Source organism: Carcharodon carcharias, chromosome 1, assembly GCF_017639515.1.
Source record: "Carcharodon carcharias isolate sCarCar2 chromosome 1, sCarCar2.pri, whole genome shotgun sequence".
NCBI classification, from domain to species: Eukaryota; Metazoa; Chordata; class Chondrichthyes; order Lamniformes; family Lamnidae; genus Carcharodon; species Carcharodon carcharias.
Window position 1 is genome coordinate 76,131,340 of NC_054467.1, and position 26,197 is coordinate 76,157,536.

At 41.3% G+C, this 26,197-nt stretch overlaps 1 protein-coding gene across 2 annotated transcripts in view; it reads right to left on the reverse strand.

The window, feature by feature from the left end:
- The window catches only part of sorcs2 (sortilin-related VPS10 domain containing receptor 2), a 698,208-nt gene that overhangs the window by 413,901 nt on the left and 258,110 nt on the right, over positions 1-26,197 (reverse strand). For both annotated transcript variants that reach the window (XM_041197348.1, XM_041197339.1), the window contains exon 3: positions 22,096-22,195. In XM_041197348.1, coding sequence (XP_041053282.1) covers positions 22,096-22,195 — 100 coding nt within the window. The remainder of the gene's footprint in view (positions 1-22,095; positions 22,196-26,197) is intronic.

The following is a 26,197-nucleotide window of genomic DNA, read 5'->3' on the forward strand; positions in this document are numbered from 1 at the left end:
TGCATGGAGACCACGGTACCAATTTTAGTAGAAAAGTCTGTGTGCGTATAAAACATCTTCTCTGTTTAACATGCACACACACTCTTCCACTAGAAGAATTGAAGAAAGGAATGTCACCATCAACTGCACCTGACAGTAAAAGATCATTATAAGATAAGGAAGGGAGAAACAGAATATATATGAACCCTGTTGTAGCAACAAAACCTTTTTAGTGTGACTTGTACGAATGCTTCACAGAATTTGAAAATCTGTTTAGATCTCTGCTCATCTCCTGTCCAGGCACCAGGTGAGGTAAAAGGTTTATAACTCATTCTTCATCGTTACCCAACATGATATTTAATTCAATTATACATGAGTTACATTATAACCTGGTTGATTGATCACTTTGCTACAACAATCCCAGCAAAATGTAGAGAGTTATATCTACTTAATTCAGATGCAATTAAACATCTACAAGGAAAACTATATTGCTCCCACGTGCTCAAAAAATTCAAGATCGGCAGGTTTTTCCCAAGCCTGATTCTATACTTGATTAATATCACACAGAATGAAAATGCCTGGATTTATCTTGTGTCTAAGACCCCAAGGTCTAAGTTGATAAATTTAATTGGGAACAGCAATGTCACTATGCCACAAAAGACATGAACTTTATGCACATTGCTGTGAAGGAATTAGAACTTTAAATTAATTTATCAGCATTACACTACCGAGTCAAGAACTCAAGACTGAAAAAAAAAAGTTTGAGATATTATTCACAGAAAATGCTAGAAACACTCAGCAGGTCACGGAGATCCATGGACAGACAAATAGATGTTTTAGGTATTGACCCTTGAGGAAGGAATTCACTGAAATATCTAATCTGCTTTCTCCACAGGTGCTGTCTGATCACCTGAATGTTGCCAGCATTTTCTATTTTTGTTTCGCATTTCCAGCAGCTGGGGTTTTTAATTTCTTGTTCAGATATTAGTCTATTTGTCATTGTTTGAGTTTGTATTGCTCTGTAAACTCTAAATTTTTATAAATATAACATTTTGTAGTACTTATAAAAATAAATATTCCACCAATTCCTCCCCCTAAATTACTGCTCTTTCTGCTTCAGAATGAAATTATCAATATCTGGAGTCCGTTAATAGCCTTTTTCAGGGATGTCCAAGTTTTTATTCTGCAGAGTCTGGGCAATTCAGTCGAGTAGTCATCAACATCTTTACGACAAAATGGAATCAATCAATGCTTGCTACAGGCTGTTGTACAAAGCCAATTAAGAATTAAGCAGCTCATTTATTAAAATGCAATTTTGTATAGGAATGCAGGGGAACTAGAAATGGCCTACCCTCAAGGATTTTGCAGGAAAGAAATCATGGGATGTTTTTCGTAAATGTTACAGGGCGATTTCACGATCTCGTGCCCTAAGTGGGAATTTGCTATTGCGGGCAGTGCAGCTTGAAGATATGGCTACAACACCACAGATCTGATTCTCTGACTTGCAATTCCCGTGATCATGACTTTCTGATGAATTACAGGATAATCCCATATTAAACAAAACTCCCTTTAGTTTCCACAGAGCCAATTAGCAAAAAATAGTTACAATCGTGGGAACTCAAGTGATGTTAATATAGTTATTGCTCTTATAAATGTGTGTATTGTGCAATGCAAGCAAAGGATTGTTTGCATAAAAACAGATTTGCTTAATTTAACAAAAATAGATCAGACATGGCATAACACGAAAGAATAATGAAGCCCCACTGCTTCCTCTGTAATAGAGACGTAATATTTATTTTTTAAAGGCTGCTGAAAAAGTGTAGATGTGCAGTTCAATGAGAGGCACTGAATCCTAACTACATTATGTTTTAGCCAGAAAACATTTAACATGCTATCAAGAATAAAACAAAGATCATGTTAGCAACAGTTTCTCCATCCCACATTAATTGTTTTAACTGAGGGTTTGTCAAATCATGTTTTTCAAGTAGAGCATTGATCTATATCAATACAGACCAGCCTTATCATCAATAATACTTTATCATTCAGCTACACAACATTGCTATTGCACTTCAACGTGAAATGCTAGAGTGACATATAAATCAAGGTTCATTTCTAATGCAGAGTATTCTAGTACACTACAATCAACATTTGCTCTATTGTGATGGGTTCGTACTTGTTCATACATAGCATTTCATGTCATGAATACTCATTAGCGTAAAACAGTTTTTAATAAAGCCCTACCTTTGAGACAAAGTCAGTGGTGCACTAGAATCTTCTGGCACCCAGTTCACAACTGTTTAAAGATGGTGCGAGGCAGTTTGCACAGAGGCTCTGGACCAGCAACGTGAATCAGTGATGGGTGGAGGGATTTCTGGGGTGGGGGTAGGGGCATTGAGGAGTGGAAGAGGGATCCAGGGAAGGAGAGAGGGTGGATGTGGGGGCATGGAGGAGTGAAGGGCCTGCCTTCCTGGATATGGTGATGGGAACAGTCAGTCAAGGTAAGAAAATGAGGGGCCTAAAGTGCAGTGTCAGTACTGTCCGTGCATCCATCTCAGGCTGTTGGCTGGCAGAGGGTTTTGAGTTCACCTACAACATTTCAATTATCCCTGCTGACAGTGATCTCGGATAATGTCCTTACAATGCATAGAAGGGAGGGCCAGCTGAGTCTGCAAGCTCAGCCATGTTCCATAGAGTGGCGAGTACAGCACTAGACACTAACATGAACATACAATAAAGAATGAATGCAAAAACACATTTTCTTCCACAATAAAGGAAATATCCTTAACTCCTCTGTAACCATGAATGTGTGCCAACCATGAGGCATGCCAATATATTTAGTTCTCTGACTAAGCTAATCTCAATGAAAAATAACAATGAATAAAGTGAAACCAATGTAATTTGAAATGTTTACAAGTGAAATATAATTTTAAAAACATCCGTGGTAATCCTGTGCTCTCAAGTGTTATTTTAATGGCAATGTAGTTGGTCATGATGTAGAGCTTCCTTGTTTGACGAGGGCTCTTTTATAGCCCACCCGAACATGTTGCATTGTCAACTGATGGCGGGTTTCACGATGAAAAGCTTCTCCCGTTGCAGAATTGCACATGTTTTCCATGCACACCATCAGCAATTAGAATTTTAATTGCAATCATGCTGGAAATGGGAAAAAGAGACAGCATAAGTGGCACACAGTTCCCATATTAAATAAAACTCCCTTTAGCTTCCACTGAGCCAATTGGGAATGGCATGTTAGTGACAAAATCCCAGCCCAAGTCAGTCTGTTTTGATAAGGGATTAAGCACTTGAGGGGATAAAATGTTTTGAATGGGCTTTCATAAATGGGACTTTTTATATAGTGAACTCTGAACCAGGTATTTAGAAATTTACTTTATTTTATCTCAGCATTTCCCATGAGGTCTGTCCGTGGTGGATACTGGGTGAGTTGGCATGCAGGGTATAAGGGTGAAGGGTGAGGGTCATGAGTTACCACTTAGTTGCCATAAGGGCTAAAGGGGGACTTGGAGATTGGTGAGATGAAGGGCCATCAGGGGTGAGTGAGGGGCATGGGTTGCCATGAGTTGATTGTATGGGCATGGGGAGTGGGTGGAGGGTGAGAGGGTGTGAGGGATGAACGCTAGAGGGCGTAATGTTGAAGAGAACAACTGGGACAAAGTCCAGAGAACTGAGACAGGCTTTTTAAATAGCCTACCTCGGCACTCGACAGCCTGTGATCGCTTCTGATCTGTGTCTGGAGGCAGCAGGCCTGAATCCACCCTGCATCTGATCCCTGGAACGAAGATCCCATCAGGTACTTTTCCCCCCGCCGAGTTGGTACAGCGAGCCAGGAAATTTTCTGACTCCCAGTTCCCGAGTCAGGGACAAAAATCCAGGCCTTGGTTTTTGCATTCTGTTGTTCACTGTTAACTTTATGCCTTTTTGCTTTGGTCTCCCCATCTTCCTTTCTCTAATTGCTGCCTGTCGTTTTCTGTTAACTTTTTGCCCGAGCCTCTTTAACTTCCCTGGCTCTGCATGCCACCTGTCACTTTCCCTTACCAAGCAATAGTGCGCAGTGTCTCAGAATATAACTTATATGAAATAAATAAGATATGAGAAAAAAGACAAATGAAATATGAAAGTCAGGGATGCATGACGTAAATTTGTCACATTCCTTCTTGGAATTATGGTTGAGGTTGATGAAAGCATATCTGAGTGATGATGTTGTGGTGTCAGTGGAGACACAGTGTAGGCCACCGGATGCCTGCTAGGAGGCCAAACCCAATACCCCGCAACACCCCAGCTCCCCACAACCCAGTGCAGGTGGTTAGCTGTCAACTCCACTCTGATATGCCCGTTGGTCCAAGGCATCATCCCACCGAGTTTGGTTGAGATTGCTCCAAGAACTTCGGAGGAGTTTCCCAACAAACAGTCAGATAGATAAACATTTCGCTATTATATATATGGATAGTAGGACACAGTGTCGGGCAAATTGAAGTCTTCTGTCAGGAGGTTCTTCACAAAAAGAGTAATCAGCATGTGGAATGGACTTCCAAATAGAATGGGCAGTGCATGTCCTTGTGGATTGATCCATTTTCATTGTTTTTAAGCAATGTGTTCTCAGCAGAACATGCATGGAATTAAATGCACCCCCCCTCCCCCCCATCTCAAGGTGATTTTGGGGGGGGGCTGTCAGATGCGGCTCCCACTGCCTCCCCACTTCACCTCTGCTCTAATTAAGTCCAGGACAGGAAGGCTTGTGAGCTGCCTTCCCAGACCAAATTCAATTAAGGCCCTGAAGTTAGCAATTAATACCCACTTAAGGGCCTCATCACACCACTTCTGGTGGGGCAGTCACCGCGTGGGAAGCCCAAAATCAATCAAAACTTGTTCATATTTGCTCACAGGTTCTAGGGCAGGTGGAAGAGGGCACTCAGTTGTCAGACACTCAACAAGGGGCTCGGCATCAGGAATAGGGGATAGGCTCTAAAAAGCCACCCCCTGTCCTTTTTTCCCACCCCCTGTCAGCAACTCCCATCAAACACTCACTCATCTGTGGATAGGGTCCCTTGCTGATCCTGGGCTTCTGATGGGTGCACTGCTACTACACATATGGCACTGATGGCAATGAGGAGCTGCCAGCCTCTAAATGGCCAGCAGATTTAGAGAGACAGGATTTCCCCAAAACAGACGACATGGGATTCTCGCTGGCTCTCCAGCCTGGATTAAATTCTGCCCGTACCAGGAATCCCATGTAACCATGTGGTATGTCCACCATATTCTTCCTCTTTTGAAAAGTGAAAAATACCATGCTGCCTGATTAATGTTCATGGGATAAAGCTGATGGACATACTGACAGGTTAAATTACAAAAAGGAGCAGTTGGTATCACCATTAGTGAGTCCCTGTAATTCCTGGACATTTGGTTACATTCACAGTGCTCAATCTGCTTCTGTAAACTCCTTTTGCCAGGAACAAAATATGAAAGTAATGGGAGAAAGCATGGACCAGAACAGGGGGCAATAAGTACTTTCTGAATGGATGAGCTGAATTGCCTAACCTATGCAGATCTATTCTGTGATTTTGCATTCTTGCTGTTTCTGCTCCCTTCATACACTGTGCTTTTAGAGGAGTGGGCAGCAATAAGCTAATTTAAGAAGCATTAGCAGTTAACATTTTATGGTTGACAAGCCATTTGAGTACGTGATTAAAAACTCAGCTCAACAGTATTCAATATCTTTCAAACCCAGGGAAGGGTTTACACCAAAAGAACAAATGTTGTGCTCTAATCATTTTACAGGAAGTAACTGAAAAGATTTTTCACTTTTTCTTATGCAGAGTGGTACACAACATAGAGAAATTTGGAAAGCTGGAAAGGAGAGGCAAGTCCTCAGCTGAAAGATAGCAATCTCCTAGTTGTGATGTGCTCTTCAAACCCCAGATGAAGATGCTTGATGCAGCTGATGTAGTTGAGTTCAGATTGAATGCTCAAACATTGGTCTTTTATTACTCATTGCTGTGTTTCAGCAATTCAGACCCTCACCATGGACAATAATAAGCAGTCAGCCTTCCAATTTTTCTTTAATGTATTGAAAGGTTGAAAGGGATGAAAGTTTTAAACATGCATGAAAGACCTCAAATAATTAATGAGATTTATGTACCTATTCATGTAACACTAGCAAATGGTAGTGTACCATGAAGTAGAGTCAAGTGTGCTCTATCTTACCTATAATTTATTAACATCCACAAGAGACCAATAGAGAAGTATAGTATCTTGTAAATGTCCATACAGCCTGCACCACCAAAATATTGCACGTGCATTTGCATAACAATCTACCCCTTTTTCTAATACGTTTCATCTTGTATTTCTTTTATATATTGGTGCACAAGTTCTATAAAGCATTCAGGTTTATCACCTTTCTTGTGTGAATTATGAGGGATATTGCTGCTGGGTAATGGAACACTATCCCTTTCAAGTAGGCAACGGGTATATTTTTCACATATTTACATTTCTGGCATGGAACTTCGACCACTGGAGGCACTTATCAAGACTTCAGGCCCATATTGCCCCAAAATCTTCCATGCTGTAGTAACAGTAAATAAAGTTCACTGTTTCTTATGAGAAACCTGTCTGTAAAATCAAATCTAAAATCAAGTCCTCCCTCTTTAAATTTTTTTTTTACAATTTGTACTTACAAGAACAACTGACATAAAATAGAATGAAATTATAAGTTCGGTCTCTCGGGTGGTTTCCTGATCCAGGTGGAACGTTGTGGCTCCGTGATTTTAGAATCTCTCACTTAATCTTCATTTTCTGGAACTGCAGCAACATCAGATGCCTCCTTAGGCACAGGCAGTTCAATGCTATCCACTCCGAGCAATACATCTGGTATATCTAGCCTTGGTTGATCAATCGCAATAGGGACCACAGGTTCTCCAATGGTTACAGGTGGAACATCGGTTTATCTCCCTTCTTCTCAAATGATCCACATTTTCGGGTGATCCAGCCCTCCGTTTCTACGTGGTACGACAACGGTTCTGTCACGGAAACTGTTACACCAGGTAACCAACTTGATCCACCACCGAGGTTTCGTGCAAATACCGTTTAACCGACAGTAAATTCTTGCTCTCGACTATGCAAATCATGTCACTTTTTGATTCCCTTATCTGTCCTCTACCTTCCCCTCCAAATTGGGAAGTACCAGGCTTAAACTTGTACAAAGGCAGTGCTTCATAAGGAATTCTGAAGGTGTCGAACCTGTATTAGTGCAGGGGGTCATTCTATAGTGAAACAGCAAACGTGAAAATTTAGTCTCCCAACGATCCTGCTGATAATGTTTTCATCCCAACTTTAAAAGTTTGTGCTGCTCTACTGTACAATCTGTTAGTCGATGGACGATACAGTGCTGTCTTTACGTGTTTGATATTATTTAGGCTCACAAATCTGTAAAATTCAGCACAAGTAAATGTAGTACAATTGCCTGAGACAAACTTTGGTATAACCTTTCTATAGTTGAACCTGATGTTGGCATCTAACTTCATATGTGTCTAACCATTTCGAATGTGCATAAATTATGGGTAGAAACATGGTGCCTAGAAATGGACCTACATGATCTATATACAGCCTCACCCAGGGTCGACCAGGCCATTCCCACAGGTGGAATGGGGCTGCAACAGGCAACTTCTGTAGTTGCTGGTACTAGAGACAGTGTTTAACCATTTTTTCTATATCACCAGGTATAGCTCCTTGCAAACATTTTCATTTTGGAAACTTCAGGATGCATGCTATGCAGCTCAGTTAAGAGCGGTTCCCTTCCTTGTGAAGGAACGACGACTCACGCACCCCATAATAGGATACCATCCTGGCTGCTCAATTCATTCCTTCGAATCAAGGATGGCTTAAATTCTTTGGGGACTGGTTCCTGGGACCATCCTTTCAAAACTTTGTCTCGTACTCTAGACAAAACTGGATCATGGTTTGTCGAGGTTTTTATTTGTCTTGTACAGTCTGGCAAAGCATCCAGGAAATCAATGCTAATATGATCTGTTGGGGAGTTGGAGCATATTCAATACTCTCCTGCAAAAGAAGGCAACTCAGGGCATCTGCATTGTCTAAATGCATCCCTGGTCTGTGTATAAAAGTATATTCATATGCTGATAAAATCAAAGCCCATCTTTGAACTCTTGCAGAAGCTATGAGAAGGATAGCTTTCTCTTTGCCAAACAAGCCCAAGAGCGGTTTGTGATCAGATACTATAGTAAAGTGTCAGCCACATACGTACTGATGGAATTTTTTATCTCCAAAAATAATCAATAATCCTCCTTTCTCGATTTGTGAATCACCCTTCTCAGTCGTAGAAAGGGTTCTGGATACATAGCCTATTGGCCTTTCTGAACCATCATCCGTCTTGTGAGATAGGACTGCTCCCACAACATAGGAGATGCGTTGCAAGTTAGCACCAATACTTTTGTCGGGTCGTAGTGTACCAACAAGTTCGAAGAGTGCAAGAGCTGTTTAACCTTCATGAAGGCTTCTTCTTGGGGTGACTTCCCAAGACCAACATTGTTTTTTCTTTAATAATGTGTAGAGGGGCTAGATAAGTTGGATAAGAATTGACCATAATAAGTTACCGTATCCAAGACTTGAGCTCTGAGACATTTGTAGGCGAGGGTGCCTCCTTAATAGCTTTAACTTTTTCTTCTATCAGGTGTAACCCTTGGGCATCCACCTAGTGGCTCAAGTAAATGACTTCACTTGCCTGAAAGGTACACTTTTCCATTTTCAAGCGCACCCCTGCTTCTAAGAATTATTTTAAGACTTCTTCCAAGTCAGCCAAGTGTTCCGCTTCTGTTAGCCCAGTTATTAGGATGTCATCCAGGTAGACCACAACTTGAGGTAATCCTTGCAGCAAGCTCTCCATTGTCCTCTGGAAAATCACACAGGACACAATCCTTTGTGCGTGTTTATGTTTACAAATCCTCTGGATGTATCATTCAGTTCCAGCTGTTGATATGGGTGACTCATATCTAATTTAGTGTAAGTTCTCCCTCCTGCTAATTTGGTATAGGGATAGGGTACTTGTCCAACTTGGCAGCCTAGCTTACTGTTAACTTGTAATCCCCACAGGCCTGATTCAGTTTCAAGACAGGGACTATGGGTACTGCCCATTCTGAAAATTGAACCAGCTGAATAATAGCCAGCTCCTCTAAATGGCTCAATTTGGTGTCAACCTTCTCTCTCAGGGCATAAGGCACAGGCTTGGCTTTACAAAAACGTGGAGCTGCTTCAGAGTCAACATAGATCTTAGCCTTGATTTTCCCCTTGTTGTATTTCTTCAGCAGCTCTGGCAGTTCTCCAGCTCTCAGCTGGAAAATTTAGTCCAATTTATTTTAACCAATCACAACCTACAAGACTTGGTCCTTCACCTTCAGCTAAAATCACAGGGAGCTGTGCTGTCTGGTGTTTGTAATAAACAGGTATAGTAGTAATACCTTTCACTTGTATGGCTTCACCAGTATATGTTTTCAATTTGGTTGAAGTCTACTCCATATTCAATTGTTGAGTGCCCTTGTTTAAATATTTGAATGTGTGCTCCCCCACTCCAGTGGTTGATGCACCAGTATCCGCTTCCATAATCAAAGGTTTTCCGTTAACCTGTAGAGTGACAGTGATTGGCTCTGTTTTATCTACTTTCACATTCAATAGAGAATAAACATCAGGATTAGTGTTTTCTGGTTCTTCCACATCATGTATTTCGATCAGTTTAGTTAGCTGCCTGGGAGCCTGTCTCAATCTTGCTTTACTTTGTTTCAGTATGTATCCTCTTTTATGATAATAATGGTACTACACCTCTTTAAAACGGCAAGTTTCAGGGTTATGGTTACTTCCATTATCAGTAACAATTCAATTTCAGGTTTGCTGCTGAGCAGTCTCCTGTATATTTTTAAAATTTTCGGGTATCAGGGACTGTCTCCCACTTTGCGGCTGACTCCCTGGCAGTCTGTTCCCGCCCCAACTGGGAAGTGGCACCATTTTGTACACCCTGTAAGGCCTGCAAATCCCACTCGGCACTTTCCATTACATGCAGCGTTTCCAATGATCTTTTGAAATCAATATTTACTTCAGCTAATAACCATCGTTGAACGGCATTATCGTGCACATCGCAGACCAAACCTTAACATGTCGTTTAGGCTCTCCCCGAAGTCACAATGTTCAGTTAGCTGTTTCAACTTTACTATGTATGTTGCTATGGTATCCCCCAGGGCCCTTACTCTCAAATTAAATTTGAGCCTCTGCATGATCACGGAGGGTTTGGATTGAAAACGACTCTTTAGGAGGTCTACCAATTTGCTGAAGGTCTTCAAATCAGGAGTGTTGGGGACCTTCAAACTAGAGATTCAATTATAAATTTTACTCCCACAGACACTTAGGAGAAATACTTCCCTTTTTTCCTCCACCATTGTTGTTTGCTTGGAAAAAGAAACCGAGGCATTCTATTGATTCCAATCGTCCTTTGATGAGTCGAAGGGGTCGATCCCGCCAAAAAGCAGCATACATGGTGACTATATTTTCCCTTTCTTCTGGTTAAAATAAGATACTCACATTTACTGGGCGAAGGACAGTGCCGGAACCAATTTATCCTCATCACCAGTTGTTATGGACTTGATTTTACAGACAGGTTTCTCATAAGAAACAGTGGACTTTATTTACTGGGCTTCAGCAGCAGTTACATGCTTCCATTAAGAGCCACAACTAGACACAAACTCCACCCCTAAGGTTCCCTGCGTTTCAGGCTGATTCATTCACACTGTCATGTGATACTACACAGTACAATAAGTCTTAAAGCGACAGTCACTACATTCCTTAAAGCTACAGTTACTACACATGCAGATGGTGGAATGCAAGGAATTGGTGCCTAGGGAATGGAGTTTGTAGCAGGGAGCAAAGTTAATGTCTTCAGACTTCCCAATGCTTAGTTGGAGAAAATTCCTGCTCATCCAGTACTGGATGTCTGACAAGGAGTCTGAAAATTTAGAAATAATGAAGGGGTTGAGAGTGGTCGTGGTGAAGTAGAGCTGGATGTTGCCTGCATATTGGGGTACGGTGGCATAATGGTAATGTCACTGGGCTAGTAATCCAAGAACCCAGGCCAATGCTCTGGGGACATGGGTTCAAATCCCGCTATGGCAGCTGATTGAATTTAATTTCAATTAATAAAAAAATCTGGAATTGAAAGATAGTCTCAGTAATGGTGACCATGAAACCATTGTTGATTGTCACAAAAACCCATCTGTTTCACAAATGCCCTAGGGAATGAAATCTATTATCCTTGCCTGGTCTGGCCAACATGTGACTCCAGACCCACAGCAATGTGGTTGACACTAAACTGCCCTCTGATTGGGCTAGCAAGTTATTCAGTTTAAGGGCGCATAGGGATGGAAACAAATGCTTGCCATGCCAACAAAGCCCACATGCCATGAAAGAAGAAACAAAAAAATGCCCAAATTGCACAACATACCATTTTAAATTCTTAATTTAGGATTAATTTGTGCTACTAAATGGAAGAACACATAAAAACACCTATACACATATTGATTTACACAACTAAAAACATAAAATACAAAGGTTATCACTGGGTCAATAGCCTTACGCCTCTGCCTCATATTATTATGTGAGCACCATTCCTACAAAGATGCAGCAATCAAGTAGAAGGCCTACCAGCATCAAGGTCTACCAGCATCCCTTGCTGCCCTTCCCAGGGCAACAAAGGATGAGCAAAAAAGGCAGATTTCCGGGCCTCAAACTTTGCTCCCCAGCCACTACCAATTCCTGCCTGATGTCACTCTCCCATCTTATTTTCCCCTCTCTCTACCCCCTGCCCATCCCCCAACCACCACCACCACCATCCCCCCACACAGATGGAAGACATTTCAACTTCTCCTGATGAATGTAGGCGAGAGATCAAAACATGTGAGGAGCGGGGCTTGAAGCTGTATCTGTCTACATGGGGGGGAATTGTCCCATAGTTGCATTAGGCTTGGTAGTGGGCGTGAAAAAAGTCGTTTTACCCACTAGCCACAATAGTGGGTTTTCGTGCAGTATCATCACCTTCCCGGCACGTCCTGACTCATTAATAATGTGTTCATGGGAAACACGCCGGATCACTGTCGGGCAGGCTCAGATTTGCCCACCAGGCCATTGCTTTAGCGCTTCCTCGCTTTGGGTGCCATATTTAAAGTGCAGCAGAACGCAGTCTACTTCATGTTTACAGAACAGGACTGCTCATGAGGATCCTGCAGCGCATCCTCCCTCTCTCAGCGCAACTGTGAGTGCTCTCTCTCCTGCTTTTGGCTCTGCTACCATGCACTAATTATCTCTACTTTGGTTCACAGGGAGATCTGCCAAGCCACCGACACCCTCAGCCAGCCAGTCCCTCAGCTCCATCCAGGCCCTCACCTCCAGCAAAGAGGGCACTTCCTCCATTGAAGAACTGGAAATAAGCAACCTGCAAGACCCATCACAGCGCTTATCCACACCCTCCACCATTGCAGAGACACACACCTCAGTTGGACCTAGATCCAGAGCAGGCTCGGGTTCACAATCTAGTGGTCACCGCATGGACATTTTTCCGAAGGAGGAGGAGGCAGATTCAGCTGAGCTCCCGGGCACTTGGAGGACTGTTGGGGATCAGGCATCTGTGAAGTCCAAGTCAAATGACAAGCCTCTGTATTCGGCCTTCCAAATCATCATGGAAAGTCAGCAGAAGGTGGGGAAACATCACGCAGAGCTGTTGGAAGCCCTGAACAAAGTAGCATGCAAGTCAGGGGAGTGCGTCCGCCTGCTCTCTGATAAAGTGGTGCCCACATGTGCACTCATGGAGGTCTCCATGGGAAGGATGGCAGATGTAAGGTCTTTGACACCCACCTCAAAAAAGAGCTTCATTTTCGTTAGTGGTTGCTGCTTTGAGGCAAAGCTGCTCTGATGTGGTATTAACTGCAGCTCATGAGGCACATACGGCTGCCAACAGTACTGGCAGTGGTGACAGATCGGAGGAGGGTGTTGGTAAAGAAAAACAACAGCAGAAAGCAGCACAATGACAAACTTACTCTGGCTGGAAGGATTTGAGAGGGCAGGGGTATGGCAATGGGAGGGACAGTTGATGGTGGCAGCAGGCGGGAGTGGTGGTGGGGTGGTGTCTGGATGGAGGATTTTTCTGGCTGGCCAAACACTCAGGAGGGGGATGGAATGGCAGGGAATTGGGGGACAGTGAGGGGGGGCACATGGGGAGGTGCAGGAAAGGCATGGGTGGAGGGCATGGTATGGGGGCGGGGAGTGCATGGGAGGGATGGAATGGGGATGTGGATAGCACAGGAAGAAGGGGTATGATTTGGGATGACGCTGATGTTAGAGGGATGAAAGGAATGGTATGGGTATGGCGTGAGAAAGATGACATTTTTCAAAAGGATGGAATGGTGTGAGATGTGTGTTTAGAGGAGTATTGTTGCAATAAAAATACTAGTTACCCCTCAATTATTTTATAGATCTCTGCTAGTAATCTATTATTCTGTAGGGGAAACAAAATACTATTTCTAGTATTTCTCGTAAATGAGGAAGGGGAAGAGTAGTTCCTCACAAAGCCTGCAACTTTGGAAAGCGCCACTTCAGCAGAAAGTGAGCACTTTTTAAAAAAATAAGTCACTACATAACTAAATAATTTTGATGCTGATTTCCACACAATGAAACCCTCCCCCAGTAACATGGTTTTATGAAAGGGAAATCCTGTTTGACAAGCATATTAATTTTTTGAGGATGTAATTAGTAAGATTAATAATGGGGAACCAGAAGACATAATATACTCAGATTTCAAAAAAGACATCGATAAGGAGCCACACAAAATGTTAATATACAAGATAAGAGCTCATCAGATGGGAGTCATATATTAACATGGATAGAGGATTGATCATCAAACAGGAAACAAACAGGCAGCAAGGAGTCGGAATAAATGGGGTATTTTGAAGCCAGCAGGCTGTGACTAGTGGAGTGCCAAATGGATCAATGCTGGGACCTCAGCTATTTACAATCTAGGTTAATGACTTAGACAAAGTTTGCTAATGATAAAAGCAACGTGAGACGGCAAGCTATGAGGAGGACACAGAGAGACTGCAAAGAGATATGCACAGGTTAAGTAAGTCAGGAACAAGGTGGCAGAGGCATATAATGTGGGGCAGTGTGAGGTTATTCAATTTGCTCGTAAGAATAGAAAAGCATAATATTTTTAAAAAGCATTTAATTTATACATGTTGCTGTTCAAAAAGGCTTGGGTGCACATGTATAAGGAACACAAAAATGTTAGCATGCAGGTACAGTAAGCAATTAGGAAGGCAAATAGCTTGCTGGGCTTTATTGCAAGGGGTTTGGAGTGCAAGAATAAAGTCTTGCTACCTTGCTACAATTGTCTGGGGCTATGGTGAGACCACATCTGGAATATTGTGAGCAATTTTGATCTCCATATTTAAGGAAAGATATACTTGCATAGGGGGCAGCACAGTGAAGGTTCATTAGATTGGCCCCAGGATGAGACGATTGTCCTATGATGAGAGGCTGAATAATTTGGATCTATATTCTCTGGAGTTTAGAAGAATGGGAGGTGATCTCATTGAAACATTCAAGATTATGAAGGGGCTTGACATGGTAGATACTGATACGTTGTATCCCCTCTGGCTGGGGAATCTAGAACAAGGGGTCACAGTTTCACGATAATTTTGGACTGAGATGAGAAGTATTTTTTACTCAAAGGGTTGTGAATCTTTGGAATTCTCTACCCTAGAGAGTTGTGGATGCTCCATCGTTGAATACATTTACAGCTGAGATAGACAGATTTTTGATCTCTTGGGGAATCAAGGGTTATGGGGAGAGGGCAGGAAAATGGAGTTGAAGACAAAGATCAGCTACCATCATATTGAATGGCAGAGCAGGCTCGATGGATCATACGGTCTACTCCTGCTCCTATTTCTTATATTCTTACATAAGTGGCAGAAGGCAGGGAGGGAGCTGACTATTTCAGCTGCAAAGCCAATTTAGTCATGTCCACTCTGTACAGCGCTGCGCAGAAATGAGGCACTGTGTATTAAAACATAGCTGTGATGTGAGGGATTGCACTGAATATGTGAAATCCACTGTTATTCCATCAAAGTATTAGACAAAGGTGTTAGTGGTTAGGGAACTCACACAGGTACAAGGAGTTAAGATACATATCAGTCATGATCTAACTGAATGGCAGAACAGGCTCAAACAGTTGAATGGTCAACTCATGTTTCTATGTTCAAAAGACCAGACTGAATCAACCATAAGTATTAATTTGGCATTAAGCGAGAAATGTAATCACTACTGCATTTTCTATTTCAAGTGGTAAAAGGTTAAACTGAACTAATTTTCATCTCAATACATTACATGTTTCTATACTTAAAAGAAATTAGGGAATCACTTCACACCTCTCATGATATTTAATGATCCAGACGATGGATGAGTTACCATTAATTTTCCAGAAACTTCCATTGTCAGAAAGCTGAACCTTTGTCATATAAACAGAGGCTTCCTACAGTGTCATGCACATGATCAATCCAATATAATTCATCATTTTCAGCAAGGCTTTCAAGTCCCACAACTAGGCAAAAAAAAAACATGCACAAAATGCAGTGTGCATTGCCGGCCACAGTGTAACTAGCCCACGATGAGAAGGCTTCTGGGAAAGTGTGTTTAGTCAGGGTAATCGAGCCTGCTCTGGCCAATTAATTATCGTCGCTGCTCAGTCTGTCAGTGTATTAGTCCCAGTGCAGAAAACAATCACTGCTTGTTCCATGGCTCAAAGCTTGGTTATTTATCTGAACCAAGAACATTCAAACAATAGCAGCCTTGCTGGCAGTCAGCGGAGCCCAGTACAAGTAATCTGGGAATTATTACTCCAAGAATCATTTATCTTCAATGTCAGTTTGTCAGCTAATGACAACACAGAGAACCATCACAGCTTAAATGCTCTTTCACCACTGAAATCGATTGGGCAAATTAAAAATCAACACAGTGCCTCCAAACCCTGAACAGTATACAAAGTGTGCCTTGCAATTATCCATCTTCACACTGCTTTCAGCAACAAAAGTCATTTCTTTTTAATAAACAAGATATTTTGAGAATCTGTTGTGAAAAGAGTTTATCAATGGATTGATTTGCCACTAATGGTTTAAAAATATCTAGGGATTTATATATTTAAACAATGACAGTTATTAATTCACAGACTGAAATTTTGCAATTGAAATATTTTGTTTCAAAATGTTTAGTATATATAGCTACAACTAACCCAAGGGTAGTATCCTTTGTCCGATGCATCAGCCATTTGACACATTTGGCTAATTGGGAATCCAAATGGAGCTAATCACATTTCTGATTATTAAATAAAACATTATTCATAGGGATAGGTTTTGACTTTATGATACAGTGTAAAACAAGTGATAATGAGTCAACAGCCTATTTAACAACTCTTTAGGATTTCAATGGAAATAAGAATCAGAAGGGATGTAAAATGAGCTGCCAATTCACTATCACTGATTTCACACAATCATAGAAGTTAAAAGCTATCCCATAGACATCAATGTTGGACATATGATCTCGGTATTCATATTCACACATGAATCATGTATATGTTAACCTTTTTGTCCGTTTGATGGTGCAATGGTAACATGAAAAGCAGAGCATGTATGTGTTTTATGATTATTGTGAGTGCTTTCCTTCCATTTATACTCAATAGAGGTAAATGTTAATTAAGTAAAAATAGACACCAAGTACACTTACCTGCATTTGTGTGAAAGGCATCTTTCGCTAAAATTAGTGTATGTAGCTAAAGCAGTGTTGTCACTGCCACGCTGTTGTTAGTTAAACACTTCTATTAGACAAATCTGGCATAGCACACTGTTATTGGCTTTCCAGTTCTAGTTCTAACATGCAATATATCTGAAGGCCACACTTGCAAACAGCTCTTTAAAACTTCTGTCTTTTCCAGAAATGTGTGAACTGTGGCATTATTGCAGCAATTGCTTTCATTACTCGGTAAAACGTTACTTCCCCCTTCAATTTCTCACGCCTACATGGGCATTGTTTTCTGGTTGATTATGTGTGCAGATGATCCACTCTTAAGTCTATGCCAATTGCTGGGAGAGGTGTAAAAATGATCTTGTGTGCTCCTTGATGTCAGCTATGGCTCAGTTAGTAGCACTCTGAGTCAGAAGATCGTGGGTTCAAGCCTCACTCCAGGAGCTGGGCACCAAAATCAAGGCTGACACTCCAGGGGAGCACTGAAGACCATAAGACCAAAAGACACAGGGGCAGAAGTAGGCCATTTGGCCCATCAAGTCTGTTCCACTATTCATGAGATCATGGCTGATCTGATAATCCTCAACTCCACTTTCCTGCCTTTTCCCCATAACCCTGGATTCCCTTACTGATTAAAAATCTGTCTATCTCAGCCTTGAATATACTTAACGACCCAGCCTCTACAGCCTGCGGTAAAAAATTCCGCAGGTTGACTACTCTGAGAGAAGAAATTCCTCTTCATCTCGGTTTTAAATGGGTGCCCCCTTACTCTGAGATTATGGCCTGGTCGTAGACTCTCCCATGAGGGGAAAAAACTCTCAGCATCCATCCTGTCAAGCCCCTAAGAATCTTATATGTTTCAATAAGGTCGCCTCTCATCCTTCTAAACACCAATGAGTATAGGCCCAACCAACTCAACCTCTCCTCATAAGAAAATCCTTCCGTCCCTGGGATCAACCGAGCGAACCTTCTCTGGACTGCCTCCAATGTCAGTATATCTTTCCTTAGATAAGGGGACCAAAACTGTTCACAGTACTCTCAGTGTGGTCTAACTAGTGCCTTGTATAGTATTAGAAAGCCTTCCCTATTTTTATACTCCATTCCTTTTGAAATAAAGGCAAACATTCCATTTGCCTTACCTATTACCTGCTGAACTTCTATGCTTGCTTTCTGGGATTCATGCATGAGGACCCCCAAATCCCTCTGTGCTGCAGCTTTCTTCAGTCTTTCTCCATTTAAATAATATTCAGCGCCTCCATCCATCCTGCCAAAGTGCATAACCTCACATTTTCCCACATTATATTCCATCTGTCACGTTTTTGCCCATTCACATAACCTGTCTATATCCCTCTGCAGACTCTTTGTGTCATCCTCACCGCTTGCCTTCCCACCTATTTTTGTGTCATCTGCAAACTTGACAATAGTACATTCATTTCCCCCATCCAAGTCATTAATGTATATTGTAAATAATTGTGCCCTCAGCACAGATACCTGTGGCACTCCACTACTTACAAATTGCCATCCTGAAAATTTCCTCCATATCCCAACTTTCTGTCTTCTATTAGTTAGCCAGTCCTCTATCCATGCTAATATGCTACCCCCAACACTATGGGCTCTTATCATATTAAGTAGCCTTATGTGTGGTACCTTATCGAACGCCTTTTGGAAATCCAATATTACTTCTACTGGTTCCTCTTTATCTATCCTGCTTGTTACATCCTCAAGTAGTTCTAATAAATTTGTCAGGCATGATTTCCCCTTCGTGAAGCCATGCTGACTCTGCTTGCTTATATTATGCATTTCTAAATGCTCTGTTATTGCATCCTTAAGTGTTGCATTGCTGGAGTTGCCGTCTTTCAGGTGAAAGGTTAAAACCGAGGCCCCATCTGCCCTATCAGTAGACATAAAAGACTCCATGGCACTATTTCAAACAAGAGTCGGGGAATTATCCCTGGTGTCCTGGCCAATATTTATTCCTTAATCAACATCACGGAAAACATATTATCTGTCAATATTACATGGCCCCTTATATTCCCTTGCCAACTCAATGCCACCTCATGCTCCCCAACCACCCCCATGTCCTCTCATACTCCAATGCCACCTCCATTGCCATTCACCCTGTATGCCCCACAGGCACATCTCAGGGGCCATGTGAAGATGAAAAAAAAACTTCTAACAATATAATACAGCTCTTATTTATATACATTTGATGGTCAAAAAACTCCCATTCATGAACTCCATTCAAAGCTTTTAAATCTGCTCAAGTGGTTAATCGCCTATATAAACAATCAAACTTATATTCAGATCCCACATCAAAAATAGCTAATCCTTTAATAGCCTCTTTAATCTGTCAATTAAACTGTGAACTCAGAAATCCTTGTTGAGATCATTTTAGCTTTTGAAACTCCACCAAGCACTCATAATGACATAATAACAGTGATTGGGGAAATGTCAACAAAGAACTCTGTTGAAACTATATTAACAGATGCTAAGTTATAATTTTTTCTTACTCCAGATGGCCTGTCAATCCAGCATAGTTTTCTTCTTAATTCCCACTGACAGCTATAGCATTTAAAAAAAAATGTTTAAAGAGTGGGGCATTTAAAAAAAAACCTCAGATCAGGACACTTAAACAGACCTTATCTACTCTTCAAGAGCATTTATGTCTACTCCATCAATTCATGACTCCCACATTGCAGGTTAAGGGCCTTGCAACAGCCAAAATAGAGGCTGTTGGACTCCGCCCTAAGTTCAAATGGCGCTGTTGAATTTGGGCTTCCATCCTGTGTGATTCATGCCCTGCCTGCTGGCAATGGGGACTTCCACATCCAGGTCCCATCCACGATTTTTAAAGATTCGTGGAGTCTTCCCAACTCTGCGAAAATCCAGCTCTACATGCTTGCACTGCCTACACATTTCATCCAGAGCAACGTGAACTTCAGCTTTGGAAATTCATGAACTAAGCCCACCCAGAAACACACTTGAATGAGAACCCACTGGCAAATTGAGATGCAAACTCTATTCTGACCAGGAATGCTCAACTTCACAGAGCTAAGTACATTTGAAGCATGAAGATGTCCCAACAATTTGCATATTCATGGGAAATCCAAACTGGCACAAACCAGAAAAATAACAATTATTTTTTATCTTGTTTAAAGAAAATGGAGTAAAAAAAAACGAGTTGCAGCAAAACATACTTGTGCAACACTTCCATTATGTGGAGGAATGATTTTGATTGTCAATTATGAATTTCTGTTACAGAACAAAAGAGGATATATGTCATGCCAATGCCCTTCAAACAGGCAGATATTACAGAGCAAAACAAAAGCACTTTGTCAGATTTGGCCTGATGCTGGATTAATCTCAAACAATTGATCCCCGAAGTGTCTTTTTTATTATAATACTTGTGTATGGTTTCTGCATTTTATGTCTGACAAAAATAATCAATAAAGCTGAAAATAGACCTATTGCTGATGCAGGTGACATAATCATATCATAAAAAAACATGATATAATCTCGAAGTATAAATAGAGGAAACTGAGTTTAAGAACCTAGCTAGGAAATTTGGACAATTGGGATTATATCTTGAATGTCATCCAATTTTGAAAGCATCCAAAAAAAAGCAAAGGTATTTATTTTTGCCTAACCATAAGCAAATCAGGTAACACTTCAGCAGATTTCAGTTCTGTCACTAGCGTTTTCAATGCAGGCAAAAATGTTACTAAGGGACCATTTGTTTCTTAGTATATGATGGAAAAATGACTACTTTCAGAAAATATTTAACCCCTTCTGTGATGTCCTACATCATTAACTAAAGTAGCCCAGTGTAAATACAATTGTTAACTCACCCTTTGAGCAGTATCACCTGAGGGAATCATTTCATTAATGTACAATGAAGTGTTTTCTCCCAGTGCTACTTGGAAACATAATGTCATTTGCAGATAAATTTTATTTCCAGTAGCTCCCTCAACACTTTACAATATTTAGCTTTCTTATTTAACATGACTAGACATTGTGAGCTTTCTCTGCTTTTAAATGCTGCCCAAAGCTATAGAGATAAGACTAATAGCATTTCACAAGACACTGAATTTAGGGGATTTTCTTGTCTTGTTTGTGAAAGAAGACAGCACATGCCAGTTATGAAAACATTGTGCATGCATTGTATGCCCCAAGGGGCAAACTAAGAGCTCTGAGTTACCAATTCCACTGAGGCTGGCATAGGACAATGGCAGAAAATATATTGCAACTAATTATTTTGCACCACTCTGCCAGATTGATGTAGCCATGTCATGAAGGTGCCCTTCTACTGTAACATCCCTTCAGAGAAATAGAGCTACAATTTGTACTGTTCACCTTGTCAACAAGATGCCTTTTTTGAATGAATGATAAGCTCTGAAATGGTGTCCTGCTGATTCACAAATGCAATTTTCCAATATTCAAAATGTGGATATTCTTGGTTTTCAGACTGAGACCTCAATGCTGGGTCAAGTTGTTTAAAGAACAAAAATAAATATGCAGATTTTAAAAGAAATCAGTTGTGTTAGAGCTGGGGTTTTTCTTTTGCTCTTGAAATAGCATTTTCACAGTTAACACTACAAAAGCATTGCTTCAAAATTTTCAAGGAAAATAATTCTGATTTCACAGTGAATTTTAACCCTTCCCTACAGGAATTGAAGTAACAATTCTTTCAAAACAGTCACACAAAGAATCTTATTGGCATTTTTCTGGTAATTGTACAAGCTGGAACAAGCTATGGGAAACGGCGCAGGGTTGTCAAAGTTTCTGAATTAGTAATGGTCTTAATCCCTGACAAGGGATCTTATTACAAGCTTGATTTTGTGAATTTTTAAATGGCAACATTGATAAGTTTCTTATGATACCTGATTTTCTGTGTTGGACAGTTATAAAAAGAAAGAAAACCACCTTGACAGGGTACAAAATTTGAGCTGTGTGTTGCCATGTCGACCTATGGACAAATAAAAAGCTGAAGAAAAAGTAGACTATACATCTTTGCAAAACTGAAATAGTTCCTATCTTTTGCAACATCAATAGATCTCTGATGATAAATTTCCCTGTTGCACTGTGCAGAGCACATATTTGGCACTGACATCTAACAGCAAAAAAAAGCCTCTTCCCCTGGTCAGCTGCAAATGTGCTCTGAAGGGATTACAGTTTTGGGGAAAAAATATAGAAAGAAAAAAGTCTTTAAAATGACTAACACCCACTCCCTGCTCCTATTTCCATACTCTAGTTTTCTCCTACCTTTTTTTTGTTTGCAGGGCAAATGTAGAAATTGGTGATTATGTTGTTGGTGCCAGACTGCAGGTTCAGTTTTACATAGTTGGTTCCATAATCTGATGACCTGTCAACAAAAAATAAAAAGCAACAGGTAATTAGTAGTGATATTACTACATGTGGGCTTGGAATGAGAATTTTACACACAGTGAATGGCTTTTATTCATTATAGTTCAGACAAAAACTACTGCATTATAGCATCTGCCAGTGATGAATGACATCCTATGTGACTATGACAAAGGTAAACTATCCCTTCACATCCTGCTCAACCTGTCTGCAGCCTTTGACATAGTTGACCACACCATCCTCCTCCAAAACCTCTCCACTGTCATCCAGCTGCTCTTGCCTGGTCCCATTTTTGTCTCTCTAATCATTTCCAGAGTATTACTTGCAATGGTTTCTCTTCCTGCTCCTGCACCATTACATCTGGTGTTCCCCAAGGATCTATCCTTCGCACCCTTCTGTTTCTCAGCTATATGCTGCCCCTTGACGACACCCTCCGAAAGCACAAAGTTAGTTTCCACATGTGGCAAAGCTCAGAGTGATCCCGATACAGGGTGCTGCATGAAACCGAGTGCTAAGTCTGGAATTTGGTGCAAGTGGGAAATCAGTTCCAGGGAGGAAGGAGGTAGTGCTTTTTATTTTATTTTTGTTTTACTTCCAGTAGCTGGTGAATGTTCTTCCATCGTTACCAATCTAGGAGATTGTAATTTGCTATTACTTTAGCTAACTAGTTACTAAATTAGCAAAGTAGTCAAATAAAAAAATAAGGTTAGATAAACATGGCAGGGCAGATGGTGTGCCGCAAGTGCAACATGTGAGAGTTTGTGAAATGCATTGCAGTCCCGGCTAACCATATGTGCAGTAAATATTTGCAACTTGAGCAAACTCTGCTCAGAGTTGCCAAGCTGCAGGCATTGCAAGGCATCAGGTTGGAGGAGAGTTAACTGGACACTTTGTTCCAGGAGGCAATCAATCCGTTAGGTTAAGTAGAACTTTAAAGTTAGTCAATGGCCAGGGACAGGAGGGTGCGACTGCAACTCAGACAGGTATGGGAATCCAGCACGTAGCGGTGGAGCAGCCTCAGCCATTGGCTTTGATCAATAGGTCTGAGGTACTTGCTTTCTGTGCAGTTGAGAGGAAGGGCTGCAAGATGAATGAGCAAACTGACTACTGTACCATGATGCAGGATGCGACTCAAATGGGGGAAGTGAAAAGGTTGTGATAGGGGACACTATCGTCAGGGGAATAGATACTGTTCTCTGCAGCTACAGCCAGGCATTCCAGAGGTTCTGTTGCCTGCCCAGTGCCAGGGTTAAGAACATCTCCTTGCAGCTGGAGATGAATTTGGAGTGGGAAGACATGGATCCATGTGTTGTGATCCAAGTTTAACAGTAATAGTGAATAAGGTCCATGCAAATAATATTTGTAAAAGAATAAAATTAAAGGCTCTTTATCTGAATGTGCAAAGCATCCCCAATAAGATAGATGAACTAGTTGCACACATAGAGATAAATGGTTCAGATCAAATCGCCATTACAGAAATGAGACCAAGGTGACCAAAGTTGGGAAATAAATATTCCAGGCTAACAACATTTCAAAAAGACAGACAGAATGGAAAGGAGGAAAGGTAGCCCTGATTGTAAAAGATGACATTAGGATAGCAGTGAGAAAGCAAGTTGATTCAGAAGATCAGGATGTAGAATCAGTATGGGTGGAGATTAGGAATAACAAGGATCAGAAATTGCTGAAGGGAACATTTTCAGGACCCCCTAACAGTGCTTATACCGTTGAACAAAGCATTAAGCAAGATATAATTGGAACTTGTAACAATTTCAATGTAATAATTGCTTTAATCTTCATCTGGACTGGACCAATCAAACTGGCAAAGGTGGTCTGGAAGATGAGTTTTTAGGATACTTTTGTACAATGGGCCAGGGTTAATTCGTAATCTCATAGTAAAAGATCAATTAGGGAAAAGTGATCACAATACAATTGAATTCCATGTTAAGTTTGAAAACTTACCAAACAGGTACCAAACAGGAATCTTAAACTAAACAAAGCTAATCACATAGGTATGGTGGAAAAGCTGGCTAAGGCTGACTGGGTAAATAAGACTAAAAGGTATAGTGGTACATAAACAGAAGAAATTATTCAAAATATTCATCAGAAATACACTTCATTAGGAAACAAAAACTCAGCATGCAAGATCCATCTGTGGCTTACTGGGGAGGTTAAGAGTAGTTTTAAATGAAAAGAAGAGGCTTATAATCTTATAAGAATAATGTGTGTCTGAGGATTGGGAGCATTTTAGAAAACAGCAAATGGCCACTAAAAAGTTGAAGGAAAAGGAAAAAAAAGATTAAACTAGTCAGGAATATAAAAACAAATTGTAAGAGCTTTTACAAGTACATAAAAAGGAGGGGAGTAGCTAAGTATACATTGGTCTCTTAGAGGCAGAGACATGCAGAATTATCATGGGGAATGAGGTAATGGCACAGAAATTGAACAAATATTTCCTGTCTGTCTTCACAGTAGAAGACACAAATAACATACCAGAAATTGTTAATCAAAGGGTTAATAAGAGCAAGATTGCTGGGGCCTTGACAGAAATCTTTGTATCCTCACTGGCCAAGGGTGAGGTCCCAGAGGACTGGAGAATAGCCAATGTTGTTCCATTGTTTAAGAAGGGTAGCAGGGATAATCCAGGAAATTACAGGCCGGTGAGCCTTACATCAGTGGTAGGGAAATTATTGGAGAAGATTCTTCGAGACAGGATTTACTACCATTTGGAAGCAAATGGGTGTATTAGTGAGAGACATCATGGTTTTGTGAAGGGGAGGTCGTGTCTCACTAACTTGATTGAGTTTTTCAAGGAAATGACAAAGATGATCGACGATGGAAGGGCAGTGGATGTTATAATACATGGATTTCAGTAAGGCCTTTGACAAGGTCCCTCATGGCAGACTGGTACAGAAGGTAAAGTCGCACGGGATCAGAGGTGAGCTGGCAGGATGGATACAGAATTGCTTGGTCATAGAAGACAGAGTGTAGCAGTGGAAGGGTGCTTTTCTGAATGGAGAGCTGTGACTGGTGGAGTTCCACAGGGATCAGTGCTGGAACCTTTGCTGTTTATAGTATACATAAATGATTTGGAGGAAAATGTAACTGGGCTAATTAGTAAGTTTGCAGAAGACACCAAGGTTGGAGGAGTTGCAGATAGTGAAGAAGATTGTCAAAGGATACAACGGGATATAGATCGGATGGAGACTTGGGCGGAGAAATGGCAGATGGAGTTTAATCCGGACAAATGCATTTTGGAAGGTCTAATACAGGCAGGAATTACACAGTAAATGGCAGAACCCTTAAGTGCATTGATAGGCAGAGGGATCTGGGTGTACAGGTCCACAGGTCACTGAAAGTGGCAACGCAGGTGGATAAGGTAGCAGGAAGGCATATGACATGCTTGCCTTCATTGGCAGAGGTATTGAGTATAAAAGCTGGGAAGTCATGCTGCAGCTGTATAGAACCTTAGTTAGGCCACACTTGGAATATTGCATGCAATTCTGGTCACCACATTACCAGAAGGATATGGAGGCATTGGAAAGGGTGCAGAGGAGGTTTACCAGGATGCTGCCTGGTCTGGAGGTTATTAGCTACGAGCAGAGGTTGGAGAAAGTTGGATTGTTCTCACTAGAGCGACGGAGATTGAGGGGCGACTTGATAGAAGTTTACAAAATTATGAGTGGCATGGACAGAGTAGATAGTCAGAAGCTTTTTCCCAGGGTGGAAGAGTCAATTACTAGGGGATATAGATTTAAGGTGAGAGGAGAAAACTATAGAGGAGATGTGCAGGGCAAGTTTTTTACGCAGAGGGTAGTGAGTGTCTGGAATTCGCTCCCAGAGGAGGTGGTGGAAGCAGGTACGATAGTGGTGTTTAAGAGGCAGAACACCTTCGATCTGTCCACAAGCATTACCCAGACCTCCCTGTTGCTTGCCATTTTAACACTCCACCCTGTTCTCTTGCCCACATGTCTGTCCTTGGCTTGCTGCATTGTTCCAGTGAAGC